The following is a 17,979-nucleotide window of genomic DNA, read 5'->3' on the forward strand; positions in this document are numbered from 1 at the left end:
CCAAAACGCCCATCCCTTAACCCTGCAAAACATATTCCGTCCGAACATCGGGGTATTGTGCATGACGCATTCGGATATAGCAGCGCTTGCTATACTCGCCAATACCACGATGCTGCTACTCGACAAAAAAGTAAAAACCATATCGTCGTATGCGCACCGAGGCCGCCGTGAAAAGATCGTATTGGGTTGCCGCTAAGTGTTTCCACAGTCATATCTCGGGACCGGTCCGGTACTCATTGTCGACTGACCATTCAGCGCCCAGTGCCCACCTTCCCTTGGCCCTTGCTCAGCTTCTTTCCCACACCCAAGTCGTCGATGTCGCTCTTCTTATGATAGTGCGGTGCTGCTTCCACCAACCAGTCCGGCTCGATAGGTGCGACGTTCCTGGCCCATTCTTTGGATGTCAATACGAGCTCGGCGTAGATGATCAACTTCGGTCGTGTCTTGCTAAGGCAAGAAGAGGGGTGGATGTGGATGGATAGCCCTCCTCTCAGGCTGCGGTAGCTCATCCCATCCTTGTTCAGAACTGCGGCATTTGCGAAAAAGCCAGCACAGAAGCTCTTCAGGATCTTGACGTGATCTTGTATACCACAACTGGAAGGTGCGATCTCCACCCGGTCACAAAGCTTATGGAGCTGGTCTCTAACATCCCGTATCCTGTTCAGACTGCGATACTGGATGAAGTTCTCCTTGCACCAAAGCATGCTATATTCGTTTTCAACAAATTCGTCCCATACTTTCAAAAGAGTGATGAGGTCTCCCCCTTCTGTGCTAGAGAAATGCTGGCGCGCTATATCCGCAGCAGCCTTCTTGTCTTTGGGGGAGAAGAAGAGAGTTCCTGCTTCTTGTATCATGGCGACCAATGTAATCGCCTCATCTACACAGCCCAGTTCGTCGGCTGCGAGAAGAACCTTGGCCAGTCGAGGATCCAGGGGTAGTTCGGTGGCGCGCCTACCCATCTTGGTCACGATACCCTCCTGCTGGATGTATCCGAGAGCGTAGAGATTCTCCAAAGACGCCGCAATCGATTCGACAGGGGGTTTAGCCATGAAATCGAAAGACAGTACGTCGTTTATTCCCTGTGGGTGTACGAAGTCAGTATATGTCTCATTTTCAGTTCGTACAGGGGCATCTCTTACCATGCTTTTCAACAAAAGGTACACAGAGTCTAAATTCGCCCTGAGGATCTCGGGCGGCGTCGAGGTTGGTAATTCGTTGTAAAACGCGTGCCGGGTAAAAAGGCGGAAAGCCATACCAGCTTGAGTACGTCCAGCTCTCCCTGCCCTTTGCTCACAGCTAGCTTGACTGCATGGTTCAACAACTAAAGAGCTCATGAACGAGCGTGGGTTGTATTCCAAACTCTTTTGAAGGCCACAGTCAATGACCATAGTGATGCCATCTATAGTCAGACTTGTCTCTGCAATGTTTGTAGCCAGGACCACTTTTCGAGTGCCTTTCGGAGGTTCAGCGAAGATAAGCTGCTGAGATTCGGATGGGAGTGCACCGTAAACAGGGGCGACGATCAGTGGCGGTGCTCTATTTCCGAGCTTACGCATAGTCGATTCGATCTGTTCTTGAGCGAGAAGGATCTCGTCCTCGCCAGTAAGGAAGACCAGGATGTCACCAGGCGGCGCTGCGAGATGCAATTGAAAAACGGTGCTGACGCTTGCCGCAACGTAGTTTGCCTCGGGGGCACTGACATGATGTTTGGTGATAGGGAAGAGCTTACCGGGGACGTTTAGCACGGGACAGTTTCCGAAGTAGTCCGAGAACTCTGTAGCGTTCATTGTGGCAGAGGCGATGATGAGCCTGAACTCTGGTCTGACGGCACATACGTCCTTCAGAAGAGCCATCAAGACTTCCGTGCTGAGCGTCCTCTCGTGAGCCTCGTCGATGATGACAGCAGAGTAGTCTTCGAGCAATACTGACCCAAGACATTGACGGAGCAGAAGACCATCTGTCATGTACTCAATCTTGGTCACGTCCGACATAGCATTTTCGAAACGCACGGAGTAGCCCACTTCTCTGCCAACCTTACATCCATACTCCGTCGCGACACGCTTTGCAACTGACATTGCCGCCACACGTCGAGGCTGAGTACAAGCTATGCGGCCGGTCTTCGCGTATCCGGCGTCGAGGAGGTACTGTGTCAGTTGGGTCGTCTTGCCACTACCAGTTGAACCAACCAGGACAAGGATCTGATGGTTGGCGACGGCATTAATGAACTCGTCCTTGTATTTGTATACCGGCAAACTTTGTCTGACTTCCTGAATGGACTTCGCGGCAGCCTCTGCCTCGTCTAGCGTTGATTGAAGCCTTTGCTTTGCCATGTCGAGCGACCCCAGATCGATTTTGCTGGCATCGAATACATTCGCCGATTCGTCGAAGACATACTCGTAATCCTCTTGGACGACGCGTTCCGCCTTAGGCTGACTCTTGATCTTTCTCATCTGCTCCTCCTCCCATAGCTGAACCTCACTCTTCTCGTAACCCTTGTCTTTATGTCGCTTGGTAAGAGCCTCATGCTTATTCGAGTAATCTGCATCGGGAATGAAGAACCTGCCGTCGATATTGTCGTCGATAGCATTACGCGCCTCCGCCAACTCCAGAGTTTTCCGATTAGTTTCGAACTCCTTTTTTTCTTTCGCGCTCAGTCTATTCCCCAGTCTCTCCTCCTCTTCTGCTTCTTCTGCGACCTGGCGGCGAAGTAGGGCGAGTTGTTGCGCTTCTCGTTCGGCGAGATATTTCTGGCGCGACGCCAGCCTCAACGCGCTGACGTCTTGGTCGCCGGTCTTGCGGCGTTTCGAGTCCATGATGTGTGATGTATGCAGGTAGCCCGTCAAGTTCGGCGGTCGCGCGATTCGGCGGGAGTTTGGTGTGTGCGTGTGTCGAGTCGTAGATATGGGATGTGCGAAGTTTGTGGTGTGGAGGTAGAGACAGTGGTGGAGTCTCTCTACGAAATGTTGAAGCTCGGACCAAGTGGCGCCGTGGCGCTAGTATGTTCGGGATGATTCGGTACCACCTTCAATCATAACAACCACACTAGACTATGACTTAATCCAAACTGTCCAAGCCATTCATACAAGCCATTTCAATTGCACATCAACCCTATGATACTCTTGCTATTCGCACTAAATGATACATCCTATATAACTCTACTATCCTCTCCAACAACATGACTCAACACATCCTCGCGAGTAGAGTACCAGCAATTACACGAAACCACATGCAAGACACAAACAAGAAAGCCAACACAAGAAATAAGAAGCGAAATGAACAAGTCTTCCAAACGTAAAGATATCATATTCGTTATCATCAAACACCTAAACATCAACGCCTCTCGCGATGCCACGCTTCATGAACGCTAGAAACCTCTAAACGATACGCAAACGCCCTCCACCTCTCAACGCCGATGATAATAAACCGCTCAATGACTAATATACTGGAACACGGCACTAACATCCTTCAAATCATTCGCCGTCTCCTGCCTAAGCAACAAATCTTGGATCTTGCCCAATGGACCAGTCTCGCCATCATTGACAAAGTGATTCCACGTACTCGTGTCACCGTATAACATAGCCGGCGCCTTAGCCACCTGTCTCCCATCCTCCTTCCTACAACGCTTACACTTGAACGTGTCGTGCGTGTCGCTCGTAGTGTTGTCGCGGTACTGGAAGAGCTCACGAAGGGAGTCGAGACTGAAATGACGTTCAACGTCTTCCGCAGAATCAACGACACAGTTTGACAAAGCCTGTTTATGCGACTGTCGCTGGAAGACCTTCTCTTCAATTGTACCAGTGGTGATGAAACGGTAAACGAAACAATCCTTCTTTTGCCCGTCACGCCATACACGAGCGAGGGCTTGCTGGTCGGCAGCAGGGTTCCAATCGGGATCGAAGAGGACGAGGCGGTTGGCACCAATGAGGTTGAGACCGCATCCACCCGCCTTGGACGACAGCAGGAAAACAAATTCAGGGCTCTCGGGGTCGTTGAATTTATCGACTAGCTTCTGCCGTTTGGACACGTTCATCGTGCCGTCAAGGCGGAAACAGCCATAGCCGCGGGACCGACATAGCATGGCAAAGATATCGAGGGTTTGCGTGTAGTTGGAAATCAAGACGATTTTGTCGTTCGTCTCAGCACGGATGCGGGCAAGCATACGGTCCAGGACAGCCATCTTTCCAGAGTACCAGACCTTGACCTCCCGGTCTCTGCCTCGCGCGTCCTTTGGTACAAAGTCTTCCGGGAGCTTGTCTTCGCAGCCGGGCAAGTCTTCTGGCAAGTTGAGTAGGTCGGGGTGGTTGCAGAGCTTCTTGAGCATGCCAATGACTTTGAGGGGCTGCGAGCCTTTGCCGCGGAGGAGACTCTGGACATCTGGGGATTTGATGAAGTGGTTGTACAGGTCTTTTTGGAATGGCGCGAGGTTGCAGAACACGACGTGCTCGTACTTGACTGGCAGGTACTTGGAGAGAATGTCGTTGGTTCGCCGGATAATGAACTTGTTCACCAGCCCAAGAAGCTCGGTGAGCCGCTCAGTACCCTTCTTGACATCCTCATCTGTTCCGTTGGCATCGCGACCTTTCAGGATAGGAATCTCGTAATGCTTGCGGAATTCCATACGTGTGCCGAGGTAGTTCGGGTTCGCGAAGTTGAGTAGCGCGAAGTACTCTGATAGATCGTTCTGAATGGGTGTTCCGGAAAGGATGACTCTCCTCTGCACGTTCAGGTTGTTGAGCGCGGTAAATGTCAAGCTGTCACCGTTCTTCAATCGATGCCCTTCGTCACAAAGCATCAAACCGATAGGTGTCTGTCCAAACTCGTCGGCATAGAGACGCAGTGTTTCGTACGATACGATGAGCACAGGTCTGACGACTGCGCGTCCGGATGCGATCGACCATTGCCGTATCTGCTGGATGAGCTCCTCTTTCGATGCCTTGCCGTCGATCGCAAAGGGGGTGACAGCGTCCTTCCCAAGCCACTTGATAAGCTCGTTCGCCCAATTCCTCACCAAACTAGAGGGACAAGCGATAACGCACTTTTGTATCGTCGACTTGCCAGCGTCGGGTGACTGCTTCAACAAAGTCCACATGAGAGCGATGCATTGCAGCGTTTTTCCGAGACCCATCTCGTCAGCCATAATACACCCGTTCGCCTTGGGGTCAATCATGCCAGTCGTGGCACGATACAAGAACTTCACACCTTCGACTTGATGCGGTCGTAGAACCTTCGCAAGCCTCGGATCTATAACGACTGGCACGCGCGGTCGTTCGTTGTCCACTTTCTTCTTCAACCCCAGTATCTCCGCCAAACTCTTGTGTACCAGCGGAGCTTCCATCTCCTTCTTCTCTGTTTGACTCAGCTTGGGTTCGGCCTCTTCTTTAGGTACCGGCTTATCGTCGACTGTGGGGTCATAGAGTACTATCGCGAACTCTCCGCTGGGGTCGTGCAGTGGTCGCGCAACAAAGACGGTTCCTGTGCGCATACCAAGCAGTGGCGCTGGTCGATTCGGATTATAGGCACCAACGTCCTTGTTGACTAAAGGCACGATGAACTTCGTTCTGAATGCGGTATCTTTGTCTTTTGGCTTGAAGACGGGAAATCGGTTTGCATCGCGTGTGGCGAGGGCTAACCGGTCCTCATTCGAATATGGCTTATCACTCTCTCCATCTTCACCTCCAGCACCAGAATAATCGACCTTCCGCCTCTTCCTCGCAGGTTTGGTTGAGACACTGGATACAATTGCTGAGCCAGGACACCGAAAGGGCTTGATGAGGCGCTCGGTTGACTGCGGAGTGCCACCATATAGACGCGCCGCGGGCTTCGCTGGGGTGGCCTCGCCAGCTGCGAGAGTCTTCGGTCGATGCATGAGGAATTGGCACTTCTGGTGGGTATCCTGAAGTTTTGCAGCCTATATTCGGTCGATGTGGTGGGAGTTGGGAGAAGAGCGACTGTCCTTCGGGAATGATGATTAGTGCTTTCAGGTGGCGGAATTGCGACGCGTAGATTGTTAGCTTCATCACGTCGTCACGTGGAGCGACAGGCAGCATCGTCATCCCACCAACATCCAGAGTTTCCGTTGTGCCTAGAACTGCTATCTGAATGCTCGCCCGATTGTATCCTGATCGTCTATATACATTCAACGCGTCAATTCTTTACCATCATCTTACGTGGAAAACCCTGTGACCGACACCTCCGAGCCCTCTCCGCAAATTCCCCAGCACCCACCCCATCACCAAAAGACACCCCCACCCACCATGGCGCGAAAAGCAATAGCAAAAGACCAAATCGTCAAATTGATCGTAGGCGCAGGGCAAGCGTCGCCCTCGCCGCCCGTCGGTCCAGCGCTCGGTAGTAAAGGTGTGAAGAGCATGGATTTCTGCAAAGTACGTTTCTATCATCTCTCTACTTTGTCGCATATCCCAAACCCATAGGACTAACAAACCACGTTAGGAGTTCAACGCACGAACAGCCCACTACATAGTCGGAACCCCAATACCAGCGCGCATAACAGTCCGACCAGACCGCTCCTTCCACTTCCAACTCCGCACACCACCAACCGCTACTCTCCTCCTTAGCGCCGCCGGCGTCCTCCCAACGAAGAACAAGATAAGAGGTGCTGGAAATGTTCCAGGACCCATGAACAACCATGATGGACAAAAGGGCAAGACGTCGACTAGTAGTCCGACAGTTGGGAATGCAGTAAAGGGCACCGTGGGTACGGTGAGCTTAAAGCACGTGTATGAGATTGCAAAGATCAAGCACAGCGAGACACGATTGAGTGGATTGAGCTTGGAGGGTGTGGCGAGGTCTGTGGTGGGACAGGCGGGGAGTATAGGAGTCGTTGTTGTGCCGTAGGGAACTGTAGGGTGAGGTGGGGGATTAGAGGATGCGCTGTTGAGAGACTTCCTGCTACAGCAGGGACAAACATCATGAAAGGTAGAAAGAGAAAGACCTAAGAATCAACCCCGGCTTGGCGTGGAGGAGATTCCATGGAACAAGGCGTTATGTTAACGAGCCTTGACAATAGGTGTGTATTTGGATGGATGGTTCAGATGTCGAGTAGAGAAAGGACCGTGTACAAATACTGTATACCTGTATAAACTCACGATTACATGATCGGTTTCTGGTTGCGTATGGACTCGGAAGATATGGGGAACGTGTAAATAACTTGTTCAGTTCATTGAAGATGACAAGGCCTTTCGAGTCAATGTATATCCGACTGTACCTAACAATGATGACTCTCCCCATCCTGACGCATTACCCAGCGTCGTATATCCAGTGGTGTGCTTGCACTCTCTCCCTCCTTGCTACTTCACTCATCACCTCCCATACCTTTATCAAAGCCACGGCCCATACCAGCCCACTCCCGCACACTCCCATCATCTACCAAGAAGTCCTCATGTTACTTATATTACAACTTCCTCCTCGAACCTATCCATTCATCAAGAAAACCCATAAACACCCCCTTGTTCCTGAAATCTCAACTGATGATCCCTCAAATCCGCCCAAAGCCTCAACTCACTCTCCTCATCAAGCGCACCACTCGGATCACTCGCCTCAGGACTTACCCTCTCCAGTTTACTCAATATATCGAGGAATTTGTAAAGATAGTCTTGGTGCTGTAGTGCAACACTACCACGCCGCTCCTTGGGCACTTCAAGTAGCGTGCTGGCAATACTTCGTATCTTCTGAGTCTGCGCGGGGAAGAATCGTAAGCTTGCGATCGGGCTGATAGTGTTTAGGCGAAAAAAATCTTGTGTCGACATGGAGAAAACAAAGGCGTCATCGTCGGCTTTGGGTTGATATAGGAAATCGGAATTCTGCAAGTAAACATATAGACTTACAAAGGAGTCGCCATTGGGCTCCATGTTGACCATGTCGATGCTGCCCAGGACTACTAGGAGGTCTTTGACCACTTGTTCGCGTTCTTCCGACATTGCTTTTTCGAGCGCTTCAGCGGAGGTGTTGGTCCTGGATACAAACCTGTCTACTCCTGCTGCGAGAGCATTGGTAGTGCTCTGCGCACCTGCTTGGTTCTTGGACCGCTGGTACTTGTCTAGTTGAAGAAAGTACTTTTCCACGAGGTGTGAGCGGGTAGCCAGATGGCTGGCGTATATGTTCGCTTTCTGGATTTCGTAGCGCCGCATGTCATGGAAATCCGGCTTTTGGTAATTGTCCATAGTCGAATCTCGCATCCCGGAGTACTCCGGGATGGGCGGGTAGTAAGGTTTTTGTTGTTCGAGACCACTGTCTTTGCTGGATTTGGGTTGGACCTTGAGCACTTCTGGTAGACTCTCCAGAATCTGCCTACAGCGCTGCAAGCTCTGTGCAAAGATTTGTTGTTGTCGATCCCAGTCGAATATCTCGTCGATGCCGAATGCCATTTCTGCCGTTGCTAGCGACGAGTATGATAGATAGATGCGCACGTTGATGTTGAAACCAGTTATCATGGACACGACCCCTTCGCGCTGTGGCTGGATTTCATTCGGGAATATGTGTACATCGTCGACTTCGCGGGGTAGTGGAGGTAGGGGCTCGGTGGGCGTCGCAGGAGCAACCATCAACTCTCCGAATGAAGCGCCTAGTTGTTGTATGGTCCTAATCAAAGTTAGTTATGGTTGGCATAGAAGAAGTATGAGAAAACTCACCGCACGCCCACAAACACCGTCCAGAATACGCGTCGACCGATTTCCTCAGTGATATAGTCTACTTTGAACTCTCTTGAGCCATCATAGTTGGGTCCATTGGAACCCCACGCATGTGGCATACCACCAAGATAGGTATAACCCTGAGCCTCTGGTTTGTGAAGACCCAGTGAGCGTATGATAGTCAAGCACTCAGCCAAGTACAATCGTAGTTGCCGCCATTGAAACACGTAGGCTCCAGTCAAGCCCAGGAAGTAGCTAGTACATGCGTCGTACACGTTCAGAGAGGGTCGATCGAGATAACCAGGTCCACGCGCCCGCGCACACACATCTCTACACTTGTCGACCAAGGACAGGTGATTTGGGTATTCGCGTCGCGTCTGTGTGTTGAGATGTAGGCGTGGTTTTCGAGGGAAGGAAGCGACCAGGACGGCGATCATGGATGCCAGCAAGGCAAGGAACGAGGGATTCGACAAGTCCTCTCTCTGCCCCCATGCTTCGCGAAACGACGGCTCGTGTGGGAAGGGACATAGCGGGTGTATGTAGGTGAAGAAGTCGTCGATGAGGGCGTTCAGTGTCGGGAGGGCGCATATCTCTTCAGCAGAGAGCTGGGCTGGATGCGACGACTGCAGTTGGGCCAGCGCATGGGCGGCATTGGTAGGAGACTGCGGGTTCGACGAGCCAGAGTCCACATCGCCAATCCTTCGCTTCTTGATCGCTTCGGCATGCCTGTTGGGCGGTCCGCGTCGTCGGCTCGGGCGCTCAAAGGTACATGGGATTTCTAGAGCTAGGCAAGCTCTACACGGTGGTCCGGATTCGTCGCACTGCCGTCAGATCAATATGCTTATTCCAACACCAAAATAGAATAGCAAGGCGCTCACCTTGACCTTACGTATGCTGCATGAATCGCAAGCTTTGCGCAATCGGTTCGGCTTTGATTGTTGGGGAAGCGGAGGATTCAGGGCATGATTCGCTTGGAGAGCCTGTTGCGCCTGGAGCACCTCATTGATATTCTCGAGCTTCGGGTAGGCGGCTTCTGGCGGGTACGCGATGCGCGGTGGTGCCTGACCTTCCAGAACACGTCCGTTGGGATACAAGGGCGTGTAATTATGCGGGTCCTGGCCATCTGGTGGTGCAGCATACTGCGACGCATGCGGAGAAGAAGTCATGGCGTAGCCGCAGTTCTACCGTGACGAGGGAAGGACGTTGGCTGATGTCCCGTTAGCTTCCGGATATAGAAACGTCTGCAAGGTAGGGTCCAAATGTATTTGATTTGACAGGGCGCATCACTGCCTGATAGCCAGTGACGGATCTTCAGAGTTTCTGGAGTCTAGAGGGCTTACTTGCATCTAAGTTTCGCGGTCCGATCAGGCACGGCAATTACCGATACGGTTAGATACAGGGACACGGGGAGTTGATCTGAGGCCGTGCAGGGTATGCGAATGATTGTAGTAAGAAGAGACGGTGACAATTGAAAAACGTTAACAATTCAGAGCCGAGTCGATATTGTTGGACATTGCGTGCTCATGACTTTGAAAAATTGGCAGCTGTTTCAAGCTACAGATCATGTTAGGCAGCGTCGATCCGCAAGTACGAAAATTCCGCCCCATTACGGCCGTTCGTTGTAGTACTGATTTCTGCTTTAATAGAGGCCTTTCGCTGTAGCGCGTCGCATCCCGATTTCAATACCCGTCAATGACGCAACTCAGCTGATGTTTTAGCGATGTCGATCTTGTCGAAAGGAGTATACTCCGAGCGGGAACGCATGTTCCTGGGTCCGCACGAATCGTGTGCGCCGTAGACAGGCCATGTCACGTACATGTTCTTCGTGACAGTCTGATCGCAGAAACTCGTGTTGTGACGAATGAGTCTCGGAACCAACGCCCGCTAAACCTTCCAAATTGGTATATATGCTCGCATTACCATACCCAACCCATCACATCACAACCCGCCACCACCATGGCTCCCCCATTTCCCTACCGCTCCAACCGTATCTGTCAGAGATCACTATCATCACTCCCCGGCTCACTCCTACTCGGCGGCCTGGAGCTCCTGCTCAACGAGAAATCTAAGATATCCGATTTAGAACCCGCATCGATAAACTTCCTTAGACACCATCCGATTTGCACAGCCGTCGAGGTCTCGTTGCCTAGTGGGTCGATTTGACGGCCCTTGACGAAGACTAGACGGTTGAGGTTAGTAGGAATATGCCATGGGGGAGGGTTGAGGAGGGTTGAGGAGGGTTGAGGGGAAATGGAAGCACATACTGATCTGGTTCTGACTATCCTCACGATCGTACACCTTGTCATTCGAGCCGAATGCAATGATGCCCAACTTGGAACTCCTGTCCTTCTCCTTCGCATTCGCAGCACTACGCTCAAAGCCCTGTTGTGCCAACCCAGCAAGCAAGTGTTCGTAAATCTTGCGTGGCAACTTTGTCGAACTCGGGCTATTCGTAGGCCAAGTCGTGATATTCAGCGTAGCCAGATCCTTTAGATCACCAAGACAATTCTCAAAGTTGATAAAGCTGTCGTTTTTACTGCGGATGACGCTGACACTAGGGAAAGCCACGGAGATTTGTTCGAGGAGGGTGCAGTCTTTGCAGATTTGGGAGAAGGAGGCGTAGTCGTAGATGAGTTCTTCGTCGCACATATCAGGGCCGGTGCTAGCATGTACATTGAGGCTCTTCAGTGTCTTACTGTGGCGCGCGATTCCCGCGGCGGCCGGTAGGGCTTTGACATATGTGAGGTCGAGTGTGAGTGTTTTGATGCCTGAGACGAGGCAGAGGAAACCGTCGATGGCGCCTAGACCGTCGTTTTCTGCGTTGTCATCATGTTTGAACTCGAGGGTTTCTAGCTTATCGGGGAGCTTTGTACTTTTGCTGAGTTCAGCGAAGAGGGCATCGGCGCCAGAACAACCGAAGATGCGAATGCTCTTGATGGACTGAAAGTCGATTAACTTGCAGTATGTTTCGGCTGCATAGCGTAGATGGAGTTTCTGTAGCGTAATCTCGTTGAGAGCGATGGGTGTGCACTTCGCGAACGGCTGCATATGGCTGAACATGGTTGAGGTAATGAGCCCCGGTTCATTGACAGTATCATTCAGCTCGCGCATCGTGATAGACGAGTCCATCTCATCGAAGCTCGCGTGTAACGTAATCTTCTCCAGTTTGCGACCAGCCACGTTCTTCAGCAAGAAGTGACAGAAGTCCAGGACCTCCCGCGAGTCTGGGTATAATCCAAGCTTCCGTACCTCCTGAAAGCACTTGTCGATATTCGGCAGTTTCTGGAGTTCGGGCAGAACATTGCGGTCTAGCGAGATACTCTCTAGCCACCGCATCCGCTTCTGCTTCCTGTACAGTAACACCAGGTTGTCTCCAGAGAACGGCGACCACGGATGCCATGAGAACTTTTCTAGTTGGTTCTCTGGTAACAGTTCCAAGATCATACGGATTGCAAAGTTGGCCTGTTGCTGCTGATTACATTTGTCCAGGACGTCTGCGAGGTAGAGGTCCAGCTTCCGGACATGTTGTAGGCCGATATTCTTGGGGTTGAGGAAGGCTGCGAGGCGCGTATCGTTGGGTGAACCGACATCGAGGGTTACTTCGTAGTAGAGTGGACGGACGGCGATCTCGTGGAGTTGTTTGCAGGTGAGGCAGACGTTCTTGAGGTCGGTTGGGCGGTTGATCTGTAACATGTAGTGTCAGCCTAGTGCTTTTCTTGCAACCATGAACTCGTTTCTGCAAAGAAAGTTAGGACACCCCCGCATCGTTCGAATGCGCCAAACACGTTTTTGTAGAGTGTGCCAGAAGGTCCTCATCCCCATCTACCCCACAGACAGGCCACTCCCTAGCCTCTCCAACCAACAACCCATCAACCCAAAGACTTACATGCTGAACAATCAACGTCTTCAGATCGACCGAAAGGTCCATGAATGCCAATCTTGGTGCCATGATATACGTTCTTGTCTGATCCAGGTGTGATATCGCAAAGAGTATTCCGTAGTACGTTCGTCTTGGTTCCCTTTATCGATACGCGCGACCGTCCACGTAATCTTAACTGTCGTGTCCACGCCCTTCAAGCGTAACTCTTCTTGTTCTTCCTTTTTGCTGCCTAATCGCCAGCAAAAACACACAGCTGCAGTAGATTACAATACGTCCGGCGAACTGATCGGTAAAAGTGAAGTAGTAAGTTATTAAGTTGGTGGGTAACAAAAAAGAAAGTAAGCGCGCAGGCAAGCAACCCTTCAGCCTCACTTGTGTCCCGCCAAAGGGACCCACACCGGTTTAGCTCCGCGCAAGCAAGGGTCCACGCGGGACGAAAACAAGGGCGCTAATGTAGGCGATAAACTGGGGTAAGCGCCGCGTAAGCTCGAGTGATGACATGGAACCTACAAAACTACCTAACATCTAAACTCAAAACCACATCACCATTCCTGTCTTTCACGACTTTTAAACCAGAACAACTCATCTGTCACCCCGTAGCACTCTGACTCCCTTCCCGCTCTAGCATTGGCCTGGCCTAAACGCTTGATTGTACCCAAGTATCCTCTCACAACCCTTAGAGCATTGAACTACAACCCCATCATGCACCTCCATAAGACGTCCCAGCCGCTCCACCCACCATCCCATAGCCCATGCCACCAGCAGTCCTCCCCGTCTTAGCCATCTCTCTGCCCGCAGCCGCTGCATCGTATTTTCCGTTTTCATCGAGGAAACCAGGTGGGCCAGCGGTGGTTCTAGCACTCCCATTCTCACTGTGAGCTCGTAGGTCGGAAGGATTTTTGGGGGTGAGCGAGGACATGGAGAGACATGAACCCATTTTGTAGGACTTGGCGAGCAAGGAGAATGTTGTTGCAAGGATGATGTATGCAGAGGTTGATTGAATTTTGTAAGTAAATGGCAAAAGCCGGTAACCAGTGGTTGCGGTGAGTATGAGTACTTTATCTTTCCCAGAGGGGGTGTATACTTTACCACTGCTTGGCCTTGGAAACAAAGGCGAAGACAAAAGCTTATGTAGCACAGTAGGCTTATGTCCTGGAGTGGTGGTATGCTTGGATGATTTACCCGGTAGATCAACCCCGTGGCTGAGCAAGGCGAACATCACGAGCACCTGGGCAGTGCGCACTCGGTGTATGTCGATCTCACCGTACTATGAGCAATGAACATAGGAACATCCATTACATCTTCAACGATTTGTGCTCATCGTTTCCGCATGCTCTCTTGATCCTCTGCACCACCAACTGAGGTTCTGCCCCGCCACCGCTGCCGCCGCCACCACTACTACTGTCTCCACCTGTGAGACGACAAAGAGGTATGATGGGTATCCTAAGTAAGTAGAGAGGTAGTTCGGGGGAGTTGGGAAGATATCGACAAGGTTGAATGCACCATGTTGGACCCGATCTCCGTTCAATTGATGACAGCTACATCTATTCAGCTGCTGTAGTCAACACAACCAGGCAACAACACCCAAGAGGGCCCAAACAGCTCCACACTACATCACTTTGATCATCCCTTTGACAATAAAAGTAAGCGTATCAAGCTTTCCATCTCATGAAAGCTGAGCTCTCTCGTAATGATCTGATCTTTCCCCAAACCAAGCCCTCCCCAAAAGGATAAAAGCGTCCCAAATGCCAGATGTTATACAACGCCGAATAGCCAAACACCTCGCTATGCAGGTAGGTGGAAAAGAGCATGCCTCATACGCAGCAGAAGACTGCAGTCCACCTTTACATCGTAGAAGAAGGAGAAGAAAGCGGAGAGAAATCCTACTCCTCATCACTATCCCCAAATCCTGCCAACAATTCCGCCTCAAGTCCATCATCGTAGTCGTCTTGGAGATCTGGTGCAGTACCATTTGCTTCCGGATTCAAGACCTTCTCCTCTCCGTCAACTTCATCTCCCTGATCTTCTTCTGGACCTGTCGTCTCTGGACTAGGCAGACCAGAACTCTTACTCTCTGCAAGAACGACATTGGTAAGTGACGTAACGCGTTCCATAGTCCTCTTCTTCCGCCGTTGCAGCCTGCTCGTTGTGCTATTACTGTTGACACTGCTATCGCTTTCCTCTGTGTTCTCGGCTTCACTTCCCTCTGTGGAATTGGTGCTGGTGCGTTTGCGTTTCTTTTTACTGCCAGCACCACCATTCTGTTTCGAGTCGGATATGGATGCGGAGGCTGTGCTGTTTTCCGACCTCACACTATCAGAGTCTGATTCGCTACCGGCTTCTGAGTCCGTCGCGTTCATAAAATCCGCCAACTCATCATCTAGCTGTGCCCAGTCGTCATTCGACATCTCTACAATAGGGGATTGTGGTGCGCCGTCGTCATTTGCTTCGTCGCCTGTTCCGTCGATGCTTTCATCTTCTAGATCAGCGACAGGTGAGCCCGCTGCCTCTGTCTCGATAATATACGGTGTCTCATCTACGTGCTCCCACCTGGTGCAGCACTGGAACATCCATTCCGGGTTTACGATTTTGATGTGGGGGTAGCGGGCGGCGCGCTTTACTTTTGTGGTTTTGCGGTCGGGGTTGGCGATGACGTGGGTTGTGCGGCGAGTTACAGTTGTTGTTACTTCTGCGCCGAAGGACGAGATCCAGAGGGCGAAGTCGGATCTGGTAAGGTTAGCCTGTACTCAAGAGGTTTGTTTGGGGGAGGCCTTACGTGAGGACGTCTACGCCAAGCGGAATGATGCCGGAAAAGACGACCACTGCACCGTCGAGCACTTCGCCCTTGATGCGCGGCATAATCTCGGCAACGTCGGGGATGAAGTCTTCCATGGAGCGTTTCTTCGGGCTCTTCTCACCCTTCAATGCGGCGACGCGACCATCTGCAGGCGCCTTTCCTCTGGCCTTCCTGTACTCGTCGTAAAATGTGCGGTGGACGAGATTGAGGTTCTGTTCAATAACATCCAGTCCTCTATCGTCGTTGTTGAGAATACTATGTCGGGCCTTGTGGTGTTCGACTTGCGGTGAGTCCTCAACAGGTGCCTCTGTATCATCTGCCTCTTCATCTTCCTTGTCTTGCATGAGCTGTTGTTGCAGCAGAGGCCGCTCGGTTTGCTGCGCGATGATAAGCTTTTCCCGCTCCTTGGCCTGCTCCTCCAGGTCTTCGGTTGCGGCCAAGGATATGAGTTGCTGTCCCAGCTCATTCAGATCACCATTTGTAACGTTGGTTGGAGTTGTTTCGAGCGGTTTGCCCGCCACAGAGACGATGTTTGTAGGCGCGGCTTCGATCGTGGCCTTCTTCGGGGTTGGGGGGGATTTGTCCTTCGCGAATGATACGAGCTCCTGCTGCTTAGGTAGGAAGCTCGCGTTGATGTCTCCGGCGCCTGGGAAGAAGTTGAAAACGGGGACGCGAACGAGGTGCGGGCTGTATTGCCAGACGTCTGCTCTGTCATCGATGATAACGCACATTGCCGTGTTCTGGTAGAAGAGTCGCGTCAGACTTTTCAGCTTGTCTGTATAGTTCTCGTCGCGGCTGAGGATGCGGTCACCGAAGTACTTGCGCTCGGGATCAATAATCTTTGCGACTGCTTGCGCATACGCTCGGGTGGCCATGGTGTAGACATGCATCTCGTAGAGCTTCGAAACTCGGTCGAAGAAGTCCTTGAGACCGGGGCGCATCTTAACATAGTACCAATTTGCAGCCACGTTGGAGACATTGTCGTCAGCCAACTGGAAGCCTTCCACATCTTTAACAGCATCGTGGTTCGGGTTCTCGGGGTCGTTCTTCCATTCGGCAATGGTGCGCTCGCAGGTGGTGTGGATAACGGTCTGGTCCAGATCGACGATAAGGGTCAGCTTTCGCGCGCTCAGTAAACGCTTCTTCGCGTCCTCTTCTGCAGCTACCGCCTCTTTATGGCTGACGAGGAGCGCGGTATTGTCGTGCGCCATGTTCACCGTCGCGCGTCCTAGATCGAGTTCCTTGGTGAGGTAGTCGACTTGTGTCATATCTCTGCCGCAGTCGACGCAGAGGCCGCCAAACTGTGTCTCGTGGGTACATGGCTCCTCGATCTCAAGAAGGGGGGTTCTACATGTTTATTAGCATGGCGCGCCTGCAGCAAGCGCGCGGTAGAGACTTACCCATATTTCTCAATGACAGTGCCAGGCTTGATGAACCATCGCGTGATCTTTCCCTCAGTACTTGCAGCGAATGTCTGCCTAAACTTCTTCATGACAGTCTTCTCGCCTCCCCACTTGTCGCCCTCGGTGACGCGACTGTCATAGCTGTAATTGAATAGCTTCCCCGACCGCTGTACGTCATCGTCGCGCTTCTTGAGGAGGTCGATGACGGTGACGGGATAGTTCAAATCCCGGGGCGAAACGATCTTCATTCCGAGTTGAGACAGCCCATGCGACTGGCGACGTGATGTTGATGGTGGGCGCGTTGTGCTTGGGTTCGGCGCATTCGGGACTTCCGCGGCGATGGAAGTGGAAGGAGCTCGAGCTAGGCACTATGACGTAGGTAATCTCTCGCGTGAACGTTCCGAATTTAAGTTGGGGGTGATGTTTTTGTTTTCACGTGTCGTGGTTGGAGCGTGGGTGATTGTATTGCGCGACCGGGGTTGACGTATGGCGTCGCGGCTCGTTTCCCCCCAAATATTTTGGAGCGAGGGGCGCCGACCTTTATACCTTTCAGCCACCAAAACTAGCGTGCACTGCCAGTACTTCAAACATGACAACAAAGACAAAGGACTCCGCGGTTGTGAAGAGTCATTACCAATGCATGAGCGCATTCAAGGATGCCTGATATTGAGAATTGACATAGTGCTTTTTCTCGCAATGGCTTTACCTGGTAGGGGAGTAGTAGCCTAGACGCGTCCAGAGGCTGGACGGGATGACTGCCAAGGCACGACTGTTACGAACACCAGGCTGCGAAAGAGCACAATCTCCATGCCGATTAGCGCGAACTGCATACAACTGATCTCGAGCTCGCCTTGGTCTCATCATTAGTGTACTCCTGCTGCTCGTATCAGCGCATGCTATCTAGATCGGAGTCACCACGAAGGAGCTCGTATTTTCTGAGTCGTACCCCCTAAAAAAAACACCTAGGTAAAGCTAATCCTAAAGGTATACATATTGTTCTACGTTAAATCTCTATTAAGAAGGTAGCAGTGTATACCTTTGGGGTACAACTCAGTAGCTACGAGATTCTTTGTACATAGTCCTGGCCACTTGTCACATGACCCTACCGAGGTTGGCTAGTGTCGGGGTATACGTGGGTCTCGTTCAGTCTTGGCTTAGCTCGGGAGACTCAAACACACTGCATGTGCACATTCGCTCCGAGGGCACAACTTCCAGGCCGCACACTAGCGATGATACACTCTACCGCTGTTG

The 17,979-nt window shown here is 51.7% G+C and overlaps 6 protein-coding genes across 6 annotated transcripts; 1 reads left to right on the top strand and 5 right to left on the bottom strand.

The window, feature by feature from the left end:
- Positions 1-251: 251 nt before the first annotated feature.
- Positions 252-2,813, bottom strand: ALTATR162_LOCUS11007 (uncharacterized protein; the record flags this gene model as incomplete). The annotated part of the gene is made up of 2 exons (XM_043318647.1): positions 252-1,079; positions 1,140-2,813. The coding sequence occupies 2 exons, from the start codon at positions 2,811-2,813 to the stop codon at positions 252-254; spliced, it is 2,502 nt and encodes an 833-aa protein (XP_043174582.1).
- A 614-nt stretch (positions 2,814-3,427) lies between these two features.
- Positions 3,428-5,866, bottom strand: ALTATR162_LOCUS11008 (uncharacterized protein; the record flags this gene model as incomplete). The annotated part of the gene is made up of 1 exon (XM_043318648.1): positions 3,428-5,866. One exon carries the CDS (start codon positions 5,864-5,866, stop codon positions 3,428-3,430), a length of 2,439 nt encoding a protein of 812 aa, XP_043174583.1.
- Positions 5,867-6,254: 388 nt separating this feature from the next.
- Positions 6,255-6,855, top strand: ALTATR162_LOCUS11009 (uncharacterized protein; the record flags this gene model as incomplete). The annotated part of the gene is made up of 2 exons (XM_043318649.1): positions 6,255-6,383; positions 6,451-6,855. The coding sequence occupies 2 exons, from the start codon at positions 6,255-6,257 to the stop codon at positions 6,853-6,855; spliced, it is 534 nt and encodes a 177-aa protein (XP_043174584.1).
- Positions 6,856-7,442: 587 nt separating this feature from the next.
- ALTATR162_LOCUS11010 (uncharacterized protein) lies at positions 7,443-9,814 on the bottom strand (the record flags this gene model as incomplete). The annotated part of the gene is made up of 3 exons (XM_043318650.1): positions 7,443-8,598; positions 8,649-9,469; positions 9,527-9,814. The coding sequence occupies 3 exons, from the start codon at positions 9,812-9,814 to the stop codon at positions 7,443-7,445; spliced, it is 2,265 nt and encodes a 754-aa protein (XP_043174585.1).
- An 828-nt stretch (positions 9,815-10,642) lies between these two features.
- ALTATR162_LOCUS11011 (uncharacterized protein) lies at positions 10,643-12,597 on the bottom strand (the record flags this gene model as incomplete). Its single annotated transcript, XM_043318651.1, has 3 exons — positions 10,643-10,827; positions 10,913-12,332; positions 12,535-12,597. The coding sequence occupies 3 exons, from the start codon at positions 12,595-12,597 to the stop codon at positions 10,643-10,645; spliced, it is 1,668 nt and encodes a 555-aa protein (XP_043174586.1).
- Positions 12,598-14,411: 1,814 nt separating this feature from the next.
- ALTATR162_LOCUS11012 (uncharacterized protein) lies at positions 14,412-16,976 on the bottom strand (the record flags this gene model as incomplete). The annotated part of the gene is made up of 3 exons (XM_043318652.1): positions 14,412-15,255; positions 15,305-16,672; positions 16,726-16,976. 3 exons carry the CDS (start codon positions 16,974-16,976, stop codon positions 14,412-14,414), a joined length of 2,463 nt encoding a protein of 820 aa, XP_043174587.1.
- Between the last annotated feature and the right edge of the window lie 1,003 nt (positions 16,977-17,979).

The sequence above is a fragment of the Alternaria atra genome, assembly GCF_907166805.1.
Source record: "Alternaria atra isolate CS162 genome assembly, contig: 35, whole genome shotgun sequence".
NCBI lineage: Eukaryota > Fungi > Ascomycota > Dothideomycetes > Pleosporales > Pleosporaceae > Alternaria > Alternaria atra.